The sequence below is a fragment of the Adiantum capillus-veneris genome, chromosome 28, assembly GCF_014529385.1.
Source record: "Adiantum capillus-veneris isolate H3 chromosome 28, ASM1452938v2, whole genome shotgun sequence".
NCBI classification, from domain to species: Eukaryota; Viridiplantae; Streptophyta; class Polypodiopsida; order Polypodiales; family Pteridaceae; genus Adiantum; species Adiantum capillus-veneris.
The window spans coordinates 48,509,996-48,536,770 of record NC_140958.1 but is presented as its reverse complement, the minus strand read 5'-3'; the positions used below and the strand labels follow the sequence as shown (position 1 = coordinate 48,536,770).

Sequence of the window (26,775 nt, the reverse complement as noted above, 5' to 3'; positions counted from 1 at the left end):
TTGGATCTTCTGAAGACTCAGGGTGGGCATGAGAGTATTTGGACTATTGCTTATAGATTCAGCAAGTAGGCACACTTTGTATTTGGTGAAGAAGACAATGAAGGCCAATCATTTGGCAAAGTTATTTCTCTCGCACATATTTCGGTTACATGGGATGCTTGGATCTATTGTTTCGGATAGAGATACCAGATTTACGACCTTGTTTTGAAGAAAATGTGTGAGAATGTGGTACTTCAATTCCCTTCGTCGTTTCATCCGTGGATTGATCGGTAGTCAGAGATTACAAGCTTTGTGGCATTAGACTTGTGGTGTTGCTACACCTCTTGAAATAAGTTTCAATGGGAGAAGTAGTTGCCATTGCTAGTGTTTGCTTATGACAACATTGCTCACACTTCTATGGGGAAGGTACCTTGTGGGTGGCAAGAAGGTTCTGCCTATCTTGTGCTCCCAAGGACAAGATATTCTAGGCAGATCATATTGTACAGGATTTGGAGGCTGCTTGTGCCAAGGCTAATGAGGCTTTGCAGAAGTCTCAAGAACTTCATAAGAGGGTAGCAGAAAAGCATTGCCGTGACTTATAGTTGAAGAAAGATGATTAGGTGCTTCTTAGGTTTGAGAAGGCATGTCTTAGAAAGAAGAAGATAAGGAGAGGCTTTTTCAAAATCCAAGTATCCGATATTATAGGCCCTTCAAGATTTCATAAAAGATCACGATGCCTTCTGATTGAAGTTGCCGGGTAATTGGAAGACCCACAATGCATTTCATGTAAACTTTTAAAGGTGAAGTGCTAGAGGACAGGGAGCCAGAGGAGCAACCAAAGGTAGAAGAAACTGAGGAGATTCTTACACTAGAGCAGGTCCTAGCACACAAGGAAAGGAATGTTGGTCCGGGAAAACTTGGTCAAGTTTAGGAACCACCGTGCTGTTGATGCTTAGGAGATGGAAGAGGAGGTTTTCGTAGATACACTAGAGCTTTAGCTTGAGGCATTTGGTTTAGCAGCACCTATTCCTAAAGTGCCCACCAAATCAATAGGTTGAATCTGGTGTAGTGCATGTTTGACAAGAGGGGAGCTACTCCACTCCTTTGTCACAAATTTCCTAGAATGAGATAGAGTCTACCAATTTGCCTTTGACATTTGGGGGCTATTGATAGACTGACTGTACACTACCGAGTGACTTTGACTTATGTACATAGACTGATTTCCATGATATGAGAATGGTATGTTTGAAATTCCTTAAAGCTGCTTGATTCATGTACTCTTGCAAATGTGCGTTTGTTTGAGTATATGTGTAAGATAAAATGTATGCAACATCTTAAATTAAGTCACTAGTGAGGTGATATGATCTTGAAATGAGGAGATTTAGTTCATCAAGACATCTGCTAGATCAGTCGTCTAGGTGTTCTTTGTCTACTCTCAAGAACATAAAAGAGCCATCAGTCAATGCATCACCTACAAGTTATTGTCCCAAAGTAAGGAAAGTCCCTGAATCTCATTATGCATTGCCAAATGAGAAGCGCTTCATTTATATGGGGTCTGGTAGGTCAACGTCAATTGTTGGATCTACATTTTTATGTTTTGGTCTGAAGCCTACCAATTCAAGGGCATAGGCAATTTTAGCGATTGGGTCTGCCACGGTGTGTGTTGCATAAAGAAAAGAAACTCCACTCTCTTGGGACTTCTATGTACATACATAAAGGAATTTGGCAATGCTCTGAATTCCTCAAAGTGTTGGTCTCAATAGACTTATATTGATTGATTTTGTGAGATGAATGTTTGGAACATTGCATCACTGATTATACTAGTGCATTGACATGTTAATGAGTCTATTGCAAAATGTTCACCCACATAAGTTGTTGGCACACAAAACAAGAAAAGTGAAGGGCACGATGGTGCGGAGATACCTCAGGAATTATCCGCCTTTGGATGCCAAGTGGTTAGAGGAGGGAGGGAGGCCTGGCATATCATGGTCAAATGTTTGTTATTTACCATGAGGCGTTTGGTTTGAAGCCTACCATTTCCAGGGCACAAGCAGGTTCGAAGGTTGTCTCTTGGATCTTTTACCTCAAGGCTTTATTTTTGGAGCCTGCCATTCCAAGGGCACAAACAGTTTCAAAGGTTGAGTCTGATGGAAGGTCTGTCGAATAGAGGAGCAATTCCACTTTCTGCTTGGCAGATTAACCGGATTGTGTATAGTCTTTCTCTTTAACATGCAATAATACAGCCAGGGGTGCCTATTTAGGGGCGAGCATCTCTCAAAGGGGAACTCCACTTCTGTTGCATCTTGTGCAAGTGTTCTTGCAATTGTTGTCAATTATTGTGTTGTGATGTAGAGCCTGTTCTATTCATCACTACTTATGTTCATAGTAGCAATGTGTTTTATTGAGATATAGTCTTTGTTTCTTTCTTTCTGTCATTCTCATGAACTTGGTAAATGTGTTCCTTAACAGAGACTAGAGCATGCACATAAACCAAGATGCATGGACTTATTTTGATTGATTTGCACCTGCAAGCAGTGTATCAGGAGGTGGATCGACGAACGTGATCCAGAACATCTTAAAAATGGGGCCAAATATTTCTCTGCACTAGTTGCTGCTGGCATTGCTTTGACATACCATTACCATAAAACAACAACATGGTTGGCAATTTTTATTGTGGTCTCAACCTTGGTAGCAGGGTACCAGTTGTATTGGGATCTTTACAAGGATTGGGGACTTTTGCGCTCTGATTCAAAGAACTATCTGCTGAGGGACCAGCTCATTCTTAAAACAAAGAACTTGTACTATGCTTCAATGGTAAGCAAAATCTTATGACGCAGAATGGGTACATGCATGCTCACTCACAGACATTACCCGATTACCCCAGTTTCAAAAGAATAAAAAGGTGTTAAATAGTGCTTTTTAAGTTCACTGGCAATTATTTTGCAGGTTTTAAACACCATTCTCAGATTTGCATGGTTGCAATCAGTTACCCAGATTGAGTTTTTCGGAATCAATCGGCAATTTACAGACTGGCTCTTTGCCTCTCTTGAAGTTATAAGGCGGGTGCATTGGAACTTCTACAGGTACTTCTTTTCTTCTTCTCTTTGCCATGCCATATCCAGATGCTTGCCAAGAGATGTTTCCTTAGTGATGATCTAATGTGTTCATCGGTATGTCTAAGTCCGAAGGAGTTCCAGAAAAATGAAAATTGCTTGTTTCAAAAGAAAGGATAGAAGGGAAATTGAACAAGTCCTAGAAGCCTTTAAGGCCACATGCTCCTCCTAAAAGCTTAATATTGTAATATGTAAGAGTAACTCATATGCATCTCTCAGTCACTACCGATCATTATGGGGCCAACTATAAACCTTTGGTGATAATCAGTCATGCCAGCATCACCGCAAACCTATTCAAGGCCGATACATTTCAACCTCGAAACGAACAAAATGTTTCAAATAATCTTAGAGCATAATACAGTCTTTGTGCACAGCGAAGCATGGGGACCCAAACATTCATAGATGGGTTTGAAAGGCCCTAGCACGTAATACTATGGTAGCTTGTTGTTGGTGAAACGGCATGTATTTCACTAGATGAGCGAAAAAACATTAAAACCTGCCGAAACACGGTTCATGGTGGCTATTCTAGTGACCTAGTCACTTACCTTGTAGCAAGAAACTGCTTAGGCAGTGCCCATGATCTGACAGTAATGACTACTTGATTGATGGGACTGAAATTCAAGCTTATATAACCAAACCCATTTCAACTGAAGTTACGTCGCTTTTTTGGGAACCTTCTCTGCACATAGTTCTGCATCTTTGTTTGTAGATAGCGCCCAATTCTCACTGAGATGGTTTCGAGAGAGACATGATTCAACAAATTAAAAAGAAATAAGTTGTGTGTGACACAGGCTGGAGAACGAACATCTGAACAATGTGGGGCATTTCAGAGCAACCAAAGCAATTCCCTTACCATTTGTGAATGCAGACGATGACGAATGAAGCAGATGTTCGAGCAACACAAGATCAGACAGGAATGTGGTCATGAGCATACAAACCTTTCTGCTCAAGGAGTCAATGGCCTTTCAGGTTCTGCTTATCTCCGTCTCAAGGATCCCATGGCCCTTGGGTGTATCATCTCTCTCACAGACCTAAGATGTAAAACCTTTATAGCATCAACAAAACACTAGAAACTCTCTGCTGCATATTTGCCCTGTTTTAGCTTGAAGAAGGTGAATAGCTATTTGATTCTCATAGTTTAGAAGCATTGAATGATAGAAATCTTCTGTGGTATTCTAGTTTGTAAATGGGTCCTTTCATTTCAAAGCCTCATTTCATATGGTCCTCGTTACAGGTTTGCTGGTGTCCGGGAGGGGGAAAATATTGTTTTGGACAACGAAGATTCTTTGCTGGACCATTGTTGTATATCTCGATTCAGACTCGCACAAAGTTAGACTTGCCTAGATTTTTTCTAATCAATATTTAGCTCGTATATTTACAAATTTTTATGACTAAATTGTGAGGAAATTTGTAGTTTTTCCACGCTGTTGGGTTTTTAAAGTGAGTTATGACTTTTTTGGGGGGAATTATGATAACTCATGAAAATCCCCAACATTATTGCATACACATCTTATGGTGATCATCTCCTTTTTTTAATTCAAGACGACAACGGATGCACATCTTGAGCTTCAAATGATGTGATGAACAACGAGACAACCAAAAATACGCCAAGTGACCAACAAAAGGCATTTTATGTTAAACGAGACATTTATCGGACACTCATTTAAGTACATATGTAGCAAACATGATAGTCTCTCGCTCTAGAATGCCTATGTCAAAGCTTGGCTTTTGACCATACATTGTGCCATACCTGTAAATCACCTATCTTTTCTCTCAGCACAATTATATTGTTGAGGGGTACATGGCATTGTTAATTGATGTTTTAATTGATTAGCTAGAAATGGGTTAAAACTTGTGGAGTATTATCTAGGTTGATGTCAAACAACACATGAGGAGCATCGTAAGTGACTACAAGTATGTCCATGGAAGAACAAAAACTACATATACAACAAGTGATGGTTAAAACCATTTTGTCATCTTTGTTTATCGGGGTTGTAATTTGCAAAATATGGGCCAAGTGTAAAGGTGGTATCTTGAATTTATGGTTTATTGGTTGCAAAATTGGTGGACCTATACGAGTTTTAGTGGCGTAAAGAGATTGTTAGGAAGGGCAAAAAAGTTGCAAGAACTATCGAACCTTCCATATTTTGCCTTCGTGGCAGATTCTTCCTACTAAGAACTAAGAATAGATGGAGGTAGGAAAAGGATTGATGTCAAAGGATTAAATTAACTAAGTTGATGTATGTTGTCTTACTGGTGTGCAAAGGTGCATTATGAAGAACTTGTAGTCATTGTTGCTTTAACTAGTCCGTTTGATTATTGTTGCTTGACTTGCCAACAGCTGTGTCAGCCCAAGAGTTTGCGTTTTCTTGAGAGCATATAGCTAGAATCTATAAAAACCGACTCTCTACCTTATTGAATTAACAATTTGTAGTGTTGATCAAACTATTTATCCATGGGCTTGAGAATGTTTAGGGGTCAAAATAAGGTTTTGTATCCATGACTAGACTCAACTTGCTAAGAACTTCTAAAATTATTCATAAAAGTGGTGTTGAAGAATTGTCAATTCATGGGCTAAGGCAGTAAGTGTAAAAGTGATAACTCCATTGACTTTATCAATATGTTTTTTTTAATTCCATGCATCATGAATTGAAACAATGGTCCTCATCACATATACTTTAAGTAGCCAAAGAAAAGCATTTTTATGCATAAGAGGCATGCTCATAACTTAAACATGCACAAAGAAACATTGGTGCATCCAAGTTACTAGCACGTGTAGCCATTGTAACCATTTGGGCGTACTTTTAGGATGCTCATGCTCAGCTCTTTTCTCATCAAGTACATTTCATACATCTGCATCAATAGTAGGCCAATTTGTAAAATCGTCCAAAATATCTCATGCATTTGCATTAGTAATAGATTGATTTTGTGCCTCATAATGCTTTGCACGTGAATTTCCATCACCTGGGGTGTCCACCTCAAAATATGTAAGAGTAGCATCTCAATTCATCCGAAGGGGTTTTTTCAATTTCATAGAAGTTGCAGAATTACATGTACAAGAGTGTTAAAAAATGGAAATTTGAAACAAAAATTACAAGTTTATGAAGTAAAAGGGGTGGTGTCATTCATCTTCATAATTTCACATGCTATAGGTATTGTTGGAAGGTGAACAGCCTGGGTTCCCTTTCATCACTATTGCTATTTTACATTGTTGCTTAGGCACTAAGGTATTGGTCAGTCAACCAAAAATACGCGAGTGACCAACAAAAGGTTTTTTATGTTGAGCTTCATATGATGTGAATCATGATAGACAACAAGAATTTTGTAGGACCCTTATTTAAGTAGCGTGATAGCCTCTCGTCTAGAACGCCTATGGCAAAGCTTGGCTTTTGACCATACATTGTGCCATATTCATAATTATGTATCTTTTTTCCTAGCAAGATTGTTAATTGTTGTTTTATTTGATTAGCTAGAAATGGGTTAAAACTTGTGCAATATCATCTAGGTTGATGTCAAACAACACACGAGCAGCATCACGAGTGACTACAAGTATGTCCACGGAAGAGTGCAAACTACATATATAAAAACTTGGAGAACATGGGGAGTGATGGCTAATACTATTTTGTCATCTTTGTTTATCGAGGTTGTAATTTGCAAAATATGGGCCAATTATAAAGGATTTACTACAAACGGGAATGGGGTGGCCTTGCAAAATACCAAAAGGAATGTGTTCCAAACCATAAAACCAATAAATATGCATACCTCACAAATCCCGTAGCACATAATCTACGATGTACACGAGCAAAGAGAAGCAAAGAATGAGATAGAGCGAGAGAGTACGTGCATGCGCACCTCCTAGACGGAGTGCTACGCCGGCACGGCGAGAGAGAAGAGTGGAGAGGGGAGAAGCATAACATAGACATTGGGTGTAATCTCCCCCGTGCAAGAGTGAGCATTTTTCTCTTGCACGTATTTACTTATAGGTTTCTTGAGTGCTCAAAATAAGTACAAAATGGTAGGTCGGTCATAAATGAACAAAGCTCATAAAAAAGAGCCAAAGCTCATAAAGAGCACTTGAATAATAAAATATACATAAAATGCTATATCCTTTTACATAGTCCATTAGTTGCTAATTCTTTTTCCATTTGTCAGCTGCAACATAAAACGTATTCCTAATGGCTTCAAAAAAAATAAAAGGTATTTTTAACTCAAAGATTCCCTCAACAAAAAAAGAATGTTTGCACTAGTCTATAGCACGTAGACACGGGCAATGGCGAAGCATGTAGATCTGTAACAGTGTTAGCTATAAAAGAAGGATGCAACATTGTGCACACGAGAGAGAGAGAGAGAGAGAGAGAGAGAGAGAGAGAGAGAGAGAGCACTTTGAAGAGAAGAAACGCGAAGGAGAAAATAAAAGAGAAGAGAAACACCTCTTTGTATGGACACAAGAGATCTTTTGACTTTCTACCTTCATATGTCTGTTGACTTTCGACCTTCAGCTGACTTTTCATTTCCTAAACTCACCCTTCACTTATGAACTTAATATGTTTTGAGAGAATTTTTATTTTTTTGAGATTGTGGAGACCTAATAGTAGAATATCAATTTTATTACATACCGCTCTGTTATTTATGCCTGTCGTCATCCATATACTAACTATCCTACCTATCCTAGTGTCCCATACCACTAGAATAAGCAATATAAGTCATACCCGAATGAACCAAGGTATCATTGGTCACACTCATCATATAGTAAGTCAATCTCATGAATCTCAGATTCAATTCCATAAACACTGTCGTGAGAAAATTATCATATACCCATTCCAAATCCAAATATTTGCCAACATATATCCGGGTAACAGAATTATACTAAGGACAGTGTTGGCCAGCCACTGCAGCGTGATCTTGTAACTGGTGTTGTTTAAATCGGCGAATCTACACCAATAAGACGTGCTACCTAAATTGACAAATCTACACTAACGCTGTTTAAATCGGCGAATCTGCATTTGGTATTGTTTAAAAATCGTGAATCTGTAGTTTGTAGTTGTGATGCCTAAATCGACGGATCTACACTGACAAGTGGTCTTGCCTAAATTGGCAAATCTGTGTGCATGTGACCAATGGACCAGACAAGACATAAAAGAAAAAAATATTTACTATTTGTTTGACACCACTTTGGAGTATAACAAATTACTTACAAACTGCTGTTCATGAATCCAAAATACCTTAGCTGATGTGAGTAGCTACAGAGCTTAATGACAAATCATTTCCACGAAAATGTCATTCAATATAAGTAGGAGCCAACATGTGAGAAGTGTTTGATTTCATAGCGTATAAGATAATACAGAAAAACAGAATATGAAAAAGAGTAGTGATGTATTGGATGTACATACCTAGAGGATATACACTATTTGAAAACACATGTACTGGTGCATGCGTATAGAGAGAGTTGCGTTGTCTCTTTGAATGGTATTAGTAGACACACCTGGGAGTGCGACACAATCTTGTATGAGAGAGTTAGTATATTCATGACTAAGTAGTAAGGTATAGTTTAGTTTAGATATTTGATTGTAAGAAGCAAAGAAAGTATCATAGAATCTGGTAGAACATCGCTAATATATGATCACTCAAGCTTTTAAAACGATTTTGCAAAGTAAAACAAGGAGATGACTTATTTGATTGCATCACATTATGGTATGCATCGATTTTTGGGAATCTTAGACAATAAACAAGTTAGAATTTAAAATTAAATAAATGAAGAGCATTATCGAAATCATTTGGTTAAGTGTAATCAAGATGGAGACTAGAATTGCCTTAAACTTGTGGTAGACCTAATAAAGGTAGTGGTTTTGACTAGTACTACTGTAACTAATTACACCTAATAAAAGATAACAATGAGCTGTTTGAAGAGGACAAAATCAAGAAAACCTTCACAATTTTATAAGTGCAACAAATTTTAAGCCCTACGGATTAGGTCGTGACTTTTTATAACGTCAATTGATGAAATAAATCACAGAAAGGCCATGTAGTGTCATCATCATACAAGTTGCAAAAAGCGAGCACATCCCAAGTTTACAGTAGGGGTGTTCAATAGCAGGAAAGCTTGGGTATTTGTTCAGATAGAATTTTAAAACTTAGCATAATTTTTAAGAGTTATCAATCTTTACTGATATGAATGATGAGGTTGCTAAATTGAGGAACATATTCTCACATCAATCATGTTTTGATAGAGGTAGTTACACTATTCAAGTCAGTAAGATTGAAGGACTCATTGACGAAGTATAGAGCTTTTCCCAAACGGTCGCTATGCATATCTAAAAGTGTGTTTAAACGTGACTAAACTTTCTTTAATTGCTACCACCATATCTATGAGCTACTTGGAAGCGAGAACTTGAGGAATTTCTATAGCTGAAGCCAAATGGAGATCCACCGCATATTTTAGACAAACTACCGGGGATATCAGAAGCACCTAAGAAAAAACGGTTCCTCACAAAAGTACAAGAAGAATACACTAGATATTGTCGCTTATGTCTGACTCTGATGAATAAGTGTTGCACTGAGCAATAGTTACACAAGACTGCTGTAGCATAGACTTCACCGCAGCCTATTGATAGCCGCATTGTGAGTGGGAGGGTGTTTTGGTGCAAAGTTGAGCAGGGAAAGGAGATAAAATGTTAAATTAACTGTCTACAAAAGGCTATGAAACCAAACTAATACAATCCTTGTAGATGTAAACCAATGCTTGGGTACAAAAATTAAAATGAAGTAAAGTGAAAGACTGACGAAAATGGTCAGAGTAAACCATCATCATCATTCACTACCCGACGTTGTCGGAGAAAGGATTGTACTGATCGTCGCTCGCTGAAGAACTTCATCAATGTCTGCCGCTATAAGTAGCTGTACTGGGAGGGGAAAGAGAGAGAGCGAAATGAATATTACTCGTCTTCCAAGGCCTATGGAACCAAACTGATCCAATCCTTATGGATTTAATAGAATGTTTGGGTACAAAATAAAATGAAGTAAAGTGGAAGACTACAGAAATTATCATCAGCGTTGTCAATGCCCTGTAGCGGCGTCATCTGAGAAAGTATTGCAACGGTTGCTGCAATACTTCGTGAATCTCCACTGTTGTACTCAATTGTTTTGGGGGAGAGAAACAAAGAGAGGCTCCAGTGAGTGAAGCGCTGCGTCAATGTCCGTTTCTACAAGTAGCCGTACTGTGTGTGTGTGAGAGAGAGAGAGAGAGAGAGAGAGAGAGAGATTGTTTGCTATGGCTAGTGAGCTTGTTCTTGGAAGCCAGTTGCCTCACAGAGAGTCGAGAGGGAGAGAAGAACAAATAGGTAGAAAGAGAGTGTGTGTTCTTGCACTGGCACTAGCATGTAGTGTGCATAGAGAGCTATGAGTTGATGGTTGAAAGAAAAACGACGTGAAACTGCATGGCGGCTTGACGGAGAGGGCGGCTGGGAAACTACGAGAGAAAGAGAGAGCGATATTGGGAAAACCACTGCATGGGTGGTTGGTCGAGAGAGAGAGAGAGATATGGAAAAAGAGAGAAATAATCGGATGGCTTGGTCTTGTTCAAAAAAATAAAAGAAATCTGCTGGTTGCAAACGCCTAAAATGTGAGGAGACGCATAGACAAGCGGCGCCCACAAGTCTGCATGGTGGCTGGCCGAGTAGGTGACTTGAGAGTGAGAGAAAGAGCCTTCAATTGGCTGATAGAGTGCGAAAAGCACTGTGTGATTAAGATCAGAGAGAGAAAGGTAGCAGTCAAGAGAAAGGGTGACACTGGCCTCTGCGTGCATGCAAGGATGGTGAGTGGTTGGGAGAAAAAGAACTCCAACGCAACCGTGTTGGGAGCTGCTAATCATGCCGTGGAGGCATGCAGATCTTGTGGTGAGCATGCTGGCTATAATTGTAGCTTGAAAGCGCGGCTACCATGGATCCGCTACTTGCAGTCAAGGCCATGGGCACCAATGGATCTAATGTGTCGCAGTTGATGATGTTTGAGTTTCTGCCGCGAGTGACTAAGTCACCAAGCTTGGCGAAGGACGCATTAGATCCCATGCTAAATTTTGGGTCGGGGCATCGTCCCCTTCTTTTGCAAGCCTCCCCTTTTTTTTCTTTGTCCATGCAAAATAACCAAAGTCTCTACTACATGAAAGTTTTATTTTATTCTTCTTCTTCATCATATACAGCTTCCCTCGAAATCCAATGTCCGAAATTTAAAAACTCTTGGTAATTAATGACAACATGTCGGGGGGTAGTTCTAGCTTAAGGGAGTAAAAATGTCTCTTCTCTTTCTTCTTCTTATTCTTCTAAGATGCTTTATCTAGTGCTTCTTTCTACACACATATGCGTATATGTCTCACATATACATATATTACTAGCCATGACGTATAAGGTACAGTGTGTGTATTTGACCCAATTGATCATTGCAATCAAGTGCATTGCAGTTAGGTTTCTAATTAAACTTATCATGTGATCAATTATATTCACTAAATAATGATTTCACAAGTCTTAGACAATACAATTACTCTTATGATCCTCATGAAATTAGTATTAATCGTCTACTTGCAATTATAAATAACAAAATCAAGCTCAAGGAAAGCACAACTCATCTCTAATAGTGAAAACCTCCATAGACATGATCATTGTAATCCCAAGAGCATAACGTGGCTTTGATACCACTGCTACAAACGGGAACGCGGTGGCCATGCAAAATACCAAAAGGAATGTGTTCCAAATCATAAAATCGATAAATATGCATACCTCGCAAATCCCGTAGCACATAATCGCCTATGTACTCAAACAGAGAGAGACAAAGAACGAGATAGAGCGAGAGAGCATGTACATGCGCACCTCCTAGAGCGGAGTGCTACGCCGGCACGATGAGAGAGAAGAGGGGAGAGGGGAGAAGAATAACGCAGACACTGGGTGCAATCTCCCCCGTGCAAGAGTGAGTATTTTTCTTTTGCACGTATTTATTTATAGATTTCTTGAATGTTGAAAATGAGTACAAACTGATCGGTCGGTCATAAATGGCCAAAGCTCATAAAGAGCACTTGAGTAATAAAATGCCATATCTTTTCACATAGTCCATTAGCTGCTAATTCTTTTTTCACTGTCAACTACTGCAATAAATAGTAAAATATCAACTCCATTACAAAATTAACTAATTTTAAGCATATTGTGTTGCTTGTGTGCAAAGGTGATTCTACCCACTTAGAACTAAGAATAGATAGCGGTAGGAAAAGGAATGATGTCAAAGGAGTAAATTGTCTCAGTTTATGCATATTGTCTTACTTGTGTGCAAAGGTACAGTACGGAGACATTGTAGTCATTGTTGTGTTTTTCAAACTAGTCCTTGTGATTATTGTTGCTTGACTTGCAAACACCTTAATCAACCCAAGAGTTTGTGTTTTCTTGAGACCACAAAACTATAACCTATAAAAACTAGCTCTCTACCTTATTGAACTAACAATTTGTAGTGTTGATCAAACTATGTCGAATCCATGTACTTGAGAATGTTTAGGGTTCAAAATTAGACTTTGTATCCATGACTAGACTCAACTTGCTAAGAACTTCTAAAATTATTCATAAAAGTGGTGTTGAAGAATTGTCAATTCATGGGCTAAGGCAATAAGTGTAGAAGTGATAATTCCACTAGGTTATCAATAGGTTTTTTGAATTTTATGCATCATGGATTGAAACAATGTTCCTCCTCTCACATATATTTTAAGTAGTCAAAGAAAAGTATTTTGATGCATTAGGGACATGCTCATAACTTAAACATTCACAAAGAGACACCGATGCATCCAAGTTACTAGCACATGAAGCCTACAGTAGCCAATTGGGCATACTTTTAGGATGCTCATTCTCAACTCATTCTCAACTCTTTTGTCATCAACTACATTTCATACATCTGCATTAGTAATAGCGCGATTTGTAAAATCGTTCAATATATTCTATGCGTTTGCTTCAGTAATTGGCTGATTTTGTGTGTCATAATGCTTTGCATGTGAATTTCCATCACCTGGGGTTCCACCTCAAAATATGTAAGAGTAGCACCTAAGTTCATCCGGAGGGTTACAAAATTACATTTACAACAGGATTAAAAAATGAAAATTCGAAACAAAAGCTATAAGCTTATGAAATAGAAGGGGTTGTGTCATTCATGGTGAAGTGTGCATAAAGGGACTATATAATTTCACATGCTATAGATATTGTTGATAGGTGAACATGCCCGGTTTCATCATCAGTAACAAAAGGGCACAATAAAGCATATACATTGTGTGAGTGATCATCTTCCCCTTTAGTACATGACAATCAAGAATGCATAACATCTTCCACAAAAACAGAATCTTGATTAGTCAACTTATGCTTTCACTATGGATGATACTATATGTAGCCCTTGCTTCTTAATTTATACTCGACAAAAATGCATTCCATAGCCTTATCATCCGATATTTTCATTATTTCTTAGACACTAAAGCATAGGTCAAGCTACCAAAAACACACAAGTGACCAAAAGATGCTTTGTATGCCCAACTCGATACGAGGTGATAGACAACAAGACATTTTTGGGACCTTTATTAATTACATGCGGCATGCATGATAGCCTCTAACTCTACATCACATATAAAAAATCTTGACTTTTTGACCATGCATTGTGACATATCCATTATTTGCCTATCTTTGCACTTATCATTACTATTTTGTCAAAGGGCACATGTCATTGTACATGGGTGTTTTATTTGACAACTAGCCAAAAATGCGTTAAAAATTGTTTGACATATATACTCACATCCTCAATCAAGATTGAGGGTGCCCATGTTAGCACAACACATTTCTAGCTATAAATAGAAATTTCTTAACGCACATAAATAATTTGGACTTTGCCTTAAGAAGATGTGCTGCATGCCTTGCATAATCATCAACGAAGTCAAAGTTTTCAAATGGTTACCAAAGAGGTACTATGCATTAGACTACAAATTTCAATATACACAATGTTCAATTTGCAAGTAGCCATATATATAACCTTTCTTTGGAAACTTAGAATGCTGCATTCTTCCCAAATATATATCCTTCACATATACGTTGTTGGGCGCATTTTTGACATCCTGTTTTTTGTAGATTTGTAAATATGGACATGAATCCTAATGTCAAAAGGATGTGTGGGATTTTTTTTTGTGGGTTTTTTAGCTTGCTTTGGTAAACACATGTACATGTAGGACAAGTCACTAGTATAGAGCCAGTTGTCGGGCTACTGTAAGTGCCTGTGAGTGAGTTTTGTTAAGTGAGACTTGTATATAACTAAAACTCATGTACAAACTTAAAAAAGTTCAGCCAAACTCAAAAAATTTACAGGCTTTAGCTCGTTGTGCCTCCTTGATGGTTTCTGATGGAGTTTTTTGCCTCACCTTGCCTGCTCTATGTGTAGTCGTGTCAGAATAGCTCTCACATTAATTTTGCATGTAGCGGCGTGTAGATTCAATTTTAGTCATCTTCAACTTTCTTGATATTCATTTTTCAAGATTTATCGCAAGCTTTAAAGTTCTGCAATTGGAGTTGTGCTCTTCAGGTTACGACTAGTTCTCTGCAGGGTTATGGCTATGGCAGCCTAGTGGCAAATTGTGTGCATATAGATTGGGAGGGCATGTATCTATGAATTGTGAAGTTGATGTTAAATTGTGGGTTTGTGATGTTCAATTGTGAAAGGGGAAGCCCTTGTATTCATATAAATTGGTCGACGTGTGCTAAAAATCCGTGCTTTGACATGGTTTTTCAGTTTTTCTCCTAGGTGTTGTGGTCCTTTCGGTGGGCATGTGCTGGTAAATTCCCAAGGGAGCATAGGCCTTTTGATTGGGGTTTACTAAGAGTTGTTGGGGTATAATTTTTGGTGTTGAGGTTAGAGCTTGAGAGCTCTTGGGTCATAAAGCTATAGAGGTGTCCCGCTTTTTCTTTTTCCTAACAGTGTTTTGGTGCCCACCACCGAGGAATCGCTTCAAGTTACCTTCAATTTGCAGGTTTTGAAAGACATGGCGCTTAGTTTTCTGGAACTTAGTGGGAAATAAAATGAAAGTGCCAAAGGTCTCATTGAGCGAATGGAGTTTGCTTGCCTTCTTGTTGACAAGCAAGACCCAATGTTGGTGCTTCGAATCTTCTACTTTTGTTTGAGGGGAGATGATAGGGAAGAGTTGGAAGGCTATGAAAAGTAGCTACAATCACCCAAACCTCCTCAAGTTATGACTTATAAAATGGTAATACATGATTTTCTTACACACTTTCCAGGTGGAAGACCCCCAAAAGGTATGGAAGTCTATTCAAGGCTTGATACAGGGTGAAGGCCAAACCATAGAAGATTTTGTGAAGGCATTCAATGAGTTATGAACAAAGTGGTGTACATATTTGGGGGCTGAAATTCCTCCATCCATGTTGAAGAAGGATAGGTTTCTTGCAAGCTTGAGGAGTAGTCTACACTTGAAGGTGGAGCTTAAGCAACCAAGGATCTTTGAGGAGGCTGTTGAAATTGCAAAGAATAAAGTGTGGAAAGTGGAGCATCTTCATCAACTTGGAATCAATGTCGAGTCAAAGGTTGAAGTGAAAGCTGTAGAGAAACCAAGGGTCCTCATCAGGGAGCAAGGCTATGATCAACAAGCTTTTCATGGTGTGAATGCTTTTTGGAAGGAGATGCAAGAGGTTGTAGTTCTTATGAATAATCTTAGTGTGCATATTATGGTAGGTGGAAGAGGTCAAAGCTATGGATATGGACGTGGCTATGGAGAAATGAGGGGTTTACAGGTGGTAGAAGAAGAGGCATGGCTGGAAGACGAGATATGTTTCAATGTTATAATTGTGGTCAATGGGCTTATAAAAGCCCTCAATGTGACAAGCCAAGGAGAATGGGTGGTGATATGTTTCCTCTTCCTTCACAAATTCCTTCTCGAGCCCAAGATTATGGTATTGAGATTAAAGGAGAAATAGGGCCAAGCGGTTTGACAACTGAAGAGAAGGGCAAAACAAAGGTGGTAAGCATTATCCGTTTGGAGAATAAAGAGGACGATTTGGGAGCTATGGTCATGCCTGTAGGTAAAAGGGTTACAAGAGATCATGACATGAGTGATGCAAGTCCCAACGATAAAAGAGGGAAACATGTTGAAACATGTACAAGAAAAAAGAAGAAGAAGAGAAAACCCAAGCAACATTACAATGCATTGGAAATTACTTTGGGAGAAGGGCAACCAAATTATAGTCTAAGGGCTGATTTGGTGAGTAGAAAGACTGATGTCACTTTTGGGCAACTCATGGAGATGTGTCCTAAGTTAAAGAGGCAATGGAAGTATGTGGTCAACCCCATGAAGAAGGAGCCTGCAAGGGGATCAGTGAGAGTCCTGTTTTTGCATGAGCTACCTAATATATACCCTAATATGGATGCACAGAATAAGAGGAAGTCCATTGGAGAAGCGTATATTGATGGCGGTGCAAAGGTTTGTGTTATTACTCAAGCTTGTGTATCAAAGTTGGTACTCAACATGGTGAAGAATTCACGTTTTTCCATAAAGCTTGCCAACCAATCAAGGGTGAAGTGCTTGGGAGTTATAAAGGACTTGGAGGTGGATGTATTTGATGTTAAAGTGCTGGTCAACTTCCAGTTATGCCCACGGGTATTGATGCTATACAAGATTGGGGGCATGGTACCATCACTCTCTACAAAAGAAGGGGTGATAAGAAGAGGTTTGACATGGCTAGAAATCAATATTTGGACATTTATTTTGATGAAAAAAGTGATGAAGAAGAGTACTCAAGTGAAGAAGATGACAATGGGGATGATGGGCACTGAGGTGGAAGATAACAACAATAGTGATCTAGATATTTTCCTCCTTATTTCTTGAAGAAGAGCATGATGAGAAACAAAGATTCTTGGCCTTATGGAGAATGAGGATATCTCTGGTCCTTATGAGAAAATTGAAGAGCTAATGCAACCCAAAGTTCAACCTAACGTTAAACAGGAGCTGATACAAGGCATGGTATCTCCCAACTTGACTAGTCATGAGAAGGGTGAATATCTACATATAATATAACAATTTTCCACTTTATTCATCACTGCTTATGAGAAAATTAGAGTATTTAAAGGAGAGGAAATCCACATTCCAATCAAGGAAGGAGCTCAGCTTGTACGCCAAAAGCTAATGAGAATGGGACATGTACAACTTAATGCTTTAAAGGAAGGGGTAGACAAGCTTCTCAAAGCAGGTTTCATATGTCCTATGAGTACTGCAGAATGGGTGAGTCCTATTGTTGTCACACCCAAGAAGGATGGAAAGTGGAGGATATGATTTGATTTTAAGCCTCTAAATGCATCCATGAAGAGAGATCCATACCCTCTTCCTTTCACAGATGACATACTTGCTTCAATTGTAGGGCATGAGAGATATAATGTATGTGATGGATTCTCTGGATATTTTCAACTCACCTTGGCTTTGGAAGATCAAAATAAGACCACATTTATCACATCATGGGGATACATTTTTTATTGTGTGCTTCCTTTTGGTCTTATGAATGGCTGTGCGTGGTACCAAAAGAGCGTCAATAAGGTATTCTCTCCCTTTCTTGGCAAGTTTGTGAAGTATCTTATTGATGACTTTTGTGTTTATAGTTCTAAAAAGGATCATTGTGAAAAGCTTGGGATGGAATTGAAGCAATATGATGAAAGTGGAGGTCAACTCAACCCAAAGAAGTGTCATCTTGCTCAACCAAGAGTGAAGTTTTTGGGGCATATGATCTCAGAGAATGGGATTGAAGTGGATCCTGACAAAGTGAAGGCTTTGGTGCTCCTCCCATCACCTAAGGATACAAAGCAACTTGCTACTTTTATTCAAAAGGTGAAGTACATGTCAAGGTTCATTCCTTTGCCCTCTCAACTTCTTTATCCTCTACAACAAATAGCAAGGTTGGATCCTCTACACTGGACAAATGAATGTGAAGAGGTTTTTCAAGGTATTAAAGAGGTTCTTGGTTCTCTTCCTGCTATACAAGGTCCTAATTGGGATAAGGAGTTTTATGTGAATCCATCAATAGGTGATGATGTTATTGGAGCTATGCTTCTTCAAAGAGGTAACAACTTCCACTACATGAAGCCTATCTATTGTGCTAGCAGGGTGAAGCTAGAGGTAGAAAGAGGCTATACTGAGGTGGAGCTCATCATGGTGAGTGTGATTTATGCATGTAGAAGGTTTATGCACTACGTTCTTCCCAAACCCTTCACATTTCTCACTAGCTACACTCTTCTACCTCAATTGGTGAATAGCCCTACTTTGTCAAAGAGGCTCATGAAGTGGATTGTGGAGCTATAAGAATTTCAATTCTCTTTTCTTGATAAGGAGAGTACAAGGGCTACATTGGATGATTTTCTTACTTATAAGGAAATCCCTCTTCTTCTTAAGGAGGACGAGGTGAAGAAGCAACACATGGAAGCTCTTGACATAGAAAATGCCTATCTATTGTTTTTTTTATGGGTCTTAGAGGAAATTGCATGGTGAAGCTTCAAGAGGTGTTGTAATTTATGATCCTCAAGGTGATTTGGTAACTAAAAGGAGTTTGAAGTTTATGGCACAAAGCAACAATGAAGCCGAGTATGCTACTTTAGAGAAAGGGCTCAACATTTGCCTTGAGCTTGGCATCCATTGTGTGACGGTAAGAGGTGATGCTCTTTTGGTGGTTAAGCAAGTACTTGGGGTGTAGCAAAGTAAGAACCCAAGGCTGAAAAATATGTGTTTTCAAGTGAAGAACATGCATTTTGAAGCTTGGAGTTTAAGGCATGTGGATAGGTCACAAAATGAAGAAGCATATGGTGTAGCATAAGTTTCAATTGGACAGTTGTATGTGATAAGGGCTGATTATCCTCTTTATTTGCGAAGGGAATCATTGGAGAGGGAGGAAGAGTTTCTATAAACAGGTGTGCTTCCATCAAAGTTGGAGAAATCAAAGAAGTATGCCTTCCTTCGTTGTGCCAAAATGTATGTGTTGCTTGGTGATGCCTTGTATATGAAAGGGGTTGATCTTGTGATGAGAAAAGTTCCTTGTAAAGAGTAAATTTACAAAATTTTGGAGGAAAATCATGAGGATTTTTGTGGTGGTCACTTTGCTTCAAAGACCACTTTGCATAAAGTCTTGCAGGAGGGGTATGTGTGGCCAAGCATTCAACGTGATGTTCATCATTGGTGCAGGTCTTGTAAAGAGTGTCAAAGCATGGTAAATACGGTTCTCAAATAAAAAATTAGAGGCACCATTGTGGCTTATGATCTGTTTGAGCAGTGGGGTATTGATGCAAAAGGTCCTCTACCTATGACAGCTGGAGGCAAGTGTTACATACTTACTGCTGTTGACTATCTATCTAGGTGGGCCAAAGCCAAGGGCCAAAGCCAAAGCGATTAAGAAAATCATGAGCAAAGATGTTTCCCAATTTTTATATGAAGATATTTTCTGCAAATTTGGCATGCCATTGGAGCTACTTTCTGACAAGGGTCTAGGTTTTAGGGGAGACCTAGTGAATTATCTATGTGGGAAGCATCATGTGCATCACAAGTTTACTACTCCATATTATCCCTAATGCAATGGCATGAATGAGAGATTTAATGGTGATCTCATAAAGACACTTACAAAAATGACAAGAAACAATGTGAAGAATTGGGATTTAGAGCTACCTTGTGCTCTATGGGCTTACAAGACTGCTATCAAATCAGGTACTGGTTTCTCTCCCTTCCACCTAGTTTTTGGCAAAGAGACTTTACGTGATACCAGCTTTGAAGCTGATGCTAAAGCTTGAAGAAGAGCCCAATGATGCACTCAAAAAGAGGCTTATATATTTGCAATGTGTACAATTGGATAGCTTGATGGATTTTGAGCATTATGAGTAGGTCTTGAAGGACAATCAAGAAAAATCGAATGAAAAGGTGAAGAACAAAGGCATTAACAAGGGTGACATGGTGCTTCATTACAATAGTAATCTTGATATCACTTTTCAAAAGAAGTTTCAAATCAAGTGGAAGGTCCTTTCTTGGTCTTGAAAAGGTTTCCAAGTGGCACATATCAGCTTGTTGACTTGGATGGTATCCCACATAAAGCACGTGTGAATGGGTACATGTTGAAGAAGTATATTGCAAGGTTGATGACTGTAATTGAGGATGAGCCTTCTTTTGAAGAATTTTTTGTTCATGTGGCTAAGGATGAAGACGAAATTAAGAATCCCTCATGTGGTTTACATGATTTCTTTTGTGCTGCTGATCATGAATGATCTAGCAGGCTGGGGTGGGGCAAACTATGTTGGGCGCATTTTTGACACCCTGTTTTTTGTAAATTTGTACATATGGACATGATGCCTCATGTCAAAAGGGTGTGCGGGCTTTCTTTTCGTGGGTTTTTTTGCTTGCTTTAGCAAGCACATATACATGCAGGGGAAGATACTAGTATAGAGTTGTCGAGCTATTGTAAGTATCCGTGAGTAAATTTGGTTAAGTGAGACTTGTATATAACTAAAACTCATGTACAAACTTAAAAACGTTCAGTCAAACTCTAGAAAATTTTAGGTTTTAGCATCTTGTGCCTCCTTGATGGTTTTCGATGCAATTTTTTGCCTCGCCTTGCCTGCTCTACATGTAATCATGTCGGGACAGCTCTTTGTTTGTGTCAATTTTGCATGTAGCGGCGTGTAGATTCAATTTTGGTCATCTTCAGATTTCTTGCTAGTTATTTTTCAAGATTTATCTCAAGCTTTAAAGTGCCCCAATTGGATTTGTGCTCTTCAGGTTACAACTAGTTCTCTACAGGGTTACGATTATGGCAACCTAGTAGCAAATTGTGTGCAGATAGATTGGGAGGGTATGTATCTATGAATTGTGGAGTTGATGTTGAAATTTTGGGTCTTTGATGTTCAATTGTGAAAGATGAAGCCCTTGTGCTTTGACAATGTGATGTGGTCCTTTGGGTGGGTGTGTGTTGGTAAATTCCCAAGGAAGCATAGTCCTTTTGATTAGGGTTTACTAAGAGTGGTTGGGGTATAATTTTTGGTGCTGAGGTTGGAGTTTGAGCGCTCTTGGAACATATAGCTATAGAGGTGTCCCAATTTTTCTTTTGCCTAACAACGTCTGGACAAAGCAGCCAATAATTGCAATAAACTAGTAGAATCTAGATGACTAAAAAATGCATGCCATATTTCTAGTCCCTTTTTTGGAATCATCGGCAGTCCCCTTTGTGTAAATATAGTCCTCATAATTAAGATGAAGAAAAAATTCATCAATCACATCATCAAATTCTTTAGAAAGACACATCTTCCTTCAATTTGAGATTCTTTGAACTTGTCTACTGTTAGCTTTTCTTAACTTTTTAGGTTTTCCTGATTTGTTAGGTTTTCTTCACCTTTTTGTTAAATTTTGTGATCCCACAGGAGACTTAATGCTGGATTAGGGGCACTCAAGGATGGATTTTGACTCTCCACCTCTCTAACCTCCTTAACCTCAATTGTTAGCATCCAAGTAGGCACACTCCATTCATCATCCCTTAAGTCATGTTAAAAAATTCTTTCGTACTTTCTATATAGCCTCTTAAAAAATCTCAACAACATTCTTTCTCCCTTCTTCTTGGAACACGAGGAACGCTTCTCCCCTTACAATCATCATGCCACATATATGTTTCTTCAAGGAACTCCTCAAATGATCTAACTTTTCTCAAGCTTTCTTCATCTCTCCATATGGTGCTTCTTTATGTAAATTTTTGATAACTTTATGCAACCTCTTGCATAAATCAAGCATGCAATAACACTTTCATTTATCCCCTGTGCAGCCATCATCACAAAGATATAGACATTTCCTTGTGCTATGGTCATTCTCCAAGAAAATAGACCACTTCTTCTTTTTCTTCTTACCCATTTTAGATATCAAAAATTAAATAGAAATACTAGCTGTCACAATGTGCACACCATACCGAACTGAAACTGCATGCAAGTTTGAAGTGGTAAGAGATCCCCTCCCAAGAGTTCTATGCAAGAAATATACAATTTACATTTTCCATCAATATAACAATTTATATTTACATTAGAGTACATAAGCAACAACAAGGGGAGGGAATTCTTGAACCTAACTTAGCATGGAGTTTAAGTCATGAGTCAGACTACACCTAGAGGTACTTGTGACTAGTGCTACCCTTGAATGTGTATGAGTGAAATAGTACTCCAAAAATGACCAGGTGGAGGGTGAATATATGTGTACACACCATACCATATCTACGAGAAAGAGAGAAGACTCTATTTCCCTCTTTACATACACATTGTGGCTCTATACTAAACTCTGCAATTCATTTTCAGCATCATGAATCTTTTATCTCATAGCAACTACAATTGGGCTAACCGTATTATTTCTTGCTTCCAAAACCCTTGCATCTTTGAACTCCTATCTTGCATTCACAAGATGTTGTTTAGCATCCTAAAGTTGTTTTTTGAGATGTCACCAACAACCTTTATGTGCTACAAATCCTCAAGGTCAAAATATGATAGGATTTCTGGTGCCTAGTGAGTGCTTTGATGAGAGAGGGTCTTGCCTTGCTAGCTTTGGAAATATTCCTAACTACGCAGCCCAAGTAGTCTTTCCTCATTTCAACATACCTCTCCTTAAATGATGGGAATTATGAATCCTCCACTTTTTGACATGGGCCTCATAGTATTTTTTCTCTTCAAAGGTCTTGCAAATGCTAGACAATGAACTCATCCCAATTCAACTGCATGGCATGGCTGAATCGCTTGCAATTGTCGTTGGACTGAATTCTTCTACAAACCCCTTTGCAAATACAGAGTTGATATCCATGTTGGTTGGGGCCTTTTGGTACAACGTGTAGTGCAGTTGCATCACCTGGTTATACATATTGCTATGTCTGAAATTACATTTAATGCAATATTGTTTGCGACCCTTCGACTCTTTAAATACACTGAACCATTCCACATCTGATCTCATCCCATTTCACCACCAGTTTAGGGTCGGAACCATCCATGGAGAGGCCATGGACAACATTGACTATAATATCTATTTTTTCTTTTTGCATTGGGATGTTGAGCTTGGGAGATTTCCATTGGGATGCACACTCCCAATTTCACAACATAATATGATGCAAGGCTATCCATGCAAAGGGTAAATTTTCTATTTATTGGAAAATGGTATGTATCTCACATTTCATGCACATAGGAGATACTGAAACACATAGAAACAATCAAAACTTCTTTAAGCATCCCCGCTAGAAAATAACTCTCAAGTAATTTGTGCACATGCTTGAATCATATTTGCAACACAAGTTGTGAAACTGCTCAATTGACACACACCCACACCCACACCCACACAGACCTCACACAAAGGCATGGTGTAATGTGAGAAGTAGTCAGTGTCATGTGGTGGCACGTGCGCACGCGTGCACGCACGCACGCACACACACACACACACACACACACACACACACACACACACACACACACACACACACACACACACACACACACACACACACACACACACACACACACACAGAGAGAGAGAGAGAGAGAGAGAGAGAGAGAGAGAGAGAGAGAGAGAGAGAGAGAGAGAGAGAGAGAGAGAGAGAGAGAGAGAGAGAGAGCAATTACATGAGTCATGCTTACCTTTCCTTGCATGCATGTTCTTTGGTATTGGGGATCCTTGGGAATCAAACAACTTCACCCTTTTACGGGGTGGAGGAGAAGCAGTAGAAGCTTTGGCCCTCGCATTCCTTCTGGCGGAATGTCAAGAGAGTCATTGGAGGTGGATGTCTGGTGTGCAAGCTATTCTCCACCTAAGCAGCCTGTTGAGCATCAGGGGAAGTTTGAGGTCTCTTTGTTTCCTTTTAACGTTTAGAGAGAGAGTTCTCTAAGCCAATGAGGGGAGGCATTAGAAAATTTTCAAGGTCTTTTGAAGGGCCTTTTAGTAGAGAGAAAAAAAAGAGTTCCTCCAATGAGAGTAGGGCCAACATTGGAGAGGGGGAATGGGGAGCACGCCCAGTGCGCCAACACGGTTGCCTCCTATAGCCCAGGGCACACACTGCACCCCAATCCATTGAAAACCCAACTTCGATCGACACACCGTCGACCAACCGATCCAAAATCACACCGCTACAACGCGCGCACACCCGCGCGGAGCACCACACGACATAGACACTTCACTGCAGCCACTTTGCGCTCTCCCATATGCTTAAATCATCGCACACACACACACACACACACACACACACACTCTCTCTCTCTCTCTCTCTGCAACAATTCGTCGGAGTGGCACACACTTGCCGACACGCCCGCACGCACGCACACACACACACGAGAGCAGAAGAGAAGGGGGAAAGGGGGGCGAGACGACGCACAAAAATCACTGCAATGGGGGATTTCTCTTTCATAGGCACACCAAAAAAACTGTACAATCCTCATTGTCGCAACCGACGTGAAAATTTCCATAGTTTTCCTGCTCCTCATGAGCTCTCCATGGCTCCAAACGAGCGAGCAGACAAAAAGCTCAAAAAAGGCCTCTTTTGGCTTGCAAAACGTTTTTGTGAGGGCCTCCTCTTGATTTTAGCATTTTTCTCTTCTCATCGACACTTGGCATTTCGAAGTCCCCCACTTTGACTATCCGAAGACCCTCTCTATCTCATATGAGCCCCTAGGGAGCAATGACGGCGCCGCCGTTGCTCCTAGGGGGAAAGTGCTCCTCAAAAGTGTTAGGCCCCGAAGACAACGGCGGGAATGCCTAGCACTGCCATGTCATCATCTGATGGGATGCCAGCGTTGCCAGCCTTGGTCAAAATCGCCGTGGATTGCTCCCGTGTGCCGCGCGCAGTGCCGCCGAACGCCACACAGAGCCCGTAAGGGCAGCCGCCACCCGTTGCCATAGTCAACGAGCTAGGAGCTCCCAGTCCCTTCACACATCACAAAAGGGCTCACGCCCTGCTCCACATACCCCGCTCCTAACAGGCGCGTGCCCGCATGTGGGATATCCCTGCCTGCCACGTGGCGGCTCCACATAGAGTGACCACCTCGGAGCTTCAAAAGTTCTCCAAAAAAGACTCAATTGGAACACATTTTTTCCCCTTGGCTTGGCTTTGATGCTACTCTCTACTCGATGATCAGATGATCACTGTCTCAAGCCCGGCCAAAGCTTCGTATCTCAAGCTTCAACACAACCAACTTGATCCACATTCCGGGTCTTCAATGGCCTTGTGCGGGAGCCGCCAAAACGGAAAAAAAAAACTTCGAAGCCATCGTGGTCGGATCGAACATCCGGCCTCAAACTGCTCTATCTTGGTGCTCGAAGCTCCCATTGGAGCGCCGTCACTTCCGGATAGCTTCCCATATTGTACTTTGCACTTGCAAGCTTTGGAGAGCTCTAGAAAATTCCAGATGGCCCGCCGGCCGACGCGGCCAAAACCTTCCAGAACTGGCCCCCGTGAAACTTTCAACTGGCCATAACTTTAGCCTCCAATGGATGATCCGAGAAGACCGGCATGCTCTATATTGTGAGCACTACATGTGTATGCATTCACCTCACCCTTTTCCAACCACCTACTCTTGGCCCATCCGCCGAGGATCTGGAAGCCACTCTTGCACAAAAAACCCCATAACTTGCTTTCTAGGGCTTCGTTTGACGAGCCGTCTGGACCTGCTCGAAAAGCACACCGAGCACCACATTTTGGTACACTAAACCACCACTTTGGGTATATAGGGCCATCTCCCTGTTTGGCCATCTGCAGCATACCGTTGGCCTAAAAAACCGCATCAAGCATACATCTCCACTTCCACCTAGCTGTAGCCGCTCTTCAGAATTGCATTATCACTTGAGCCTGCACACCTTCTCGATCACATAGCCCCGCTTGGGCCCATTTCTACCATCGACAGCATTTGGCTGTACCAACGTTACCTAGAAAAAATGGTTGATACTAACAAAAATATGAAAAAGGTATCACCTACTCATTCAATGAGACAACGATCTTCAAAAACGATCACCTTTTCATTAAATGAAATTGTCTTTTTCCTGAGGTTGGCGCCGCTCATTCAATACGGTTTTTGACATCATTGACATTCTAAAAAAATCACAAACCTGCAGTGTCAGAAATTGATAACGAGTGTCACAAATTGATGTTTTTTGACACTGCCAAAGCGTTCGAAACGTCCAAAAACTTAAAAATCAAATGTCTACTTCCAGACGCATTGGCGGTGTCAAAATCATCAATTTCTGACAGTAGTTGACAAATTTAAAAAATAAAAATAAAAATTAGTGATGTCGAAAGCCGTATTGAATGAGAGTCGCCGACCTCATGAAAAAGACAATCACATTTAGTGAAAAGGTGATCGTTTTTGAAAAACGCTAGAAAGTTAGGTTTACTTTTTAGAATACCTAGTTGTCCTTTTGGATGTACTCAATAAGTGCAAAGGCACTTTAAGAAGATTTTGTAGAGAGAGAAATAGAATTTCTTAGAAGGCCCTCCAAATAACCTCTGAAATTTTATAATGGCTTTCGTTATGGAATCTTCTTTTTGGAAATTGCATTTGATTTTCTAAAATGAATTTTCTTTGAGCCACAATCTGAGGTAATTTTCAAGTACATGTTCCTTTTACCTCAAAAAGGTCTCTTTCATCGACCCAAAGGTTT

General features: G+C 39.9%; 1 protein-coding gene across 7 annotated transcripts in view; it reads left to right on the top strand.

Moving 5' to 3' along the window:
- The window catches only part of LOC147420409 (phosphate transporter PHO1-like), a 106,915-nt gene extending 102,301 nt beyond the window's left edge, over positions 1–4,614 (top strand). For 5 of the 7 annotated variants that reach the window (XM_086504169.1, XM_086504170.1, XM_086504171.1 and 2 more), the window contains 4 exons: positions 2,515–2,793; positions 2,926–3,062; positions 3,884–4,204; positions 4,327–4,614. In XM_086504169.1, the coding sequence (XP_086360295.1) occupies positions 2,515–2,793; positions 2,926–3,062; positions 3,884–3,974 (507 nt within the window). In that variant the 3' untranslated portion in view covers positions 3,975–4,204; positions 4,327–4,614. Of the gene's footprint in view, positions 1–2,448; positions 2,794–2,925; positions 3,063–3,883; positions 4,205–4,326 lie in introns of those variants that run through there. The other 2 variants (XM_086504172.1, XM_086504175.1) reach the window with 2 other exon arrangements.
- Positions 4,615–26,775: the final 22,161 nt, after the last annotated feature.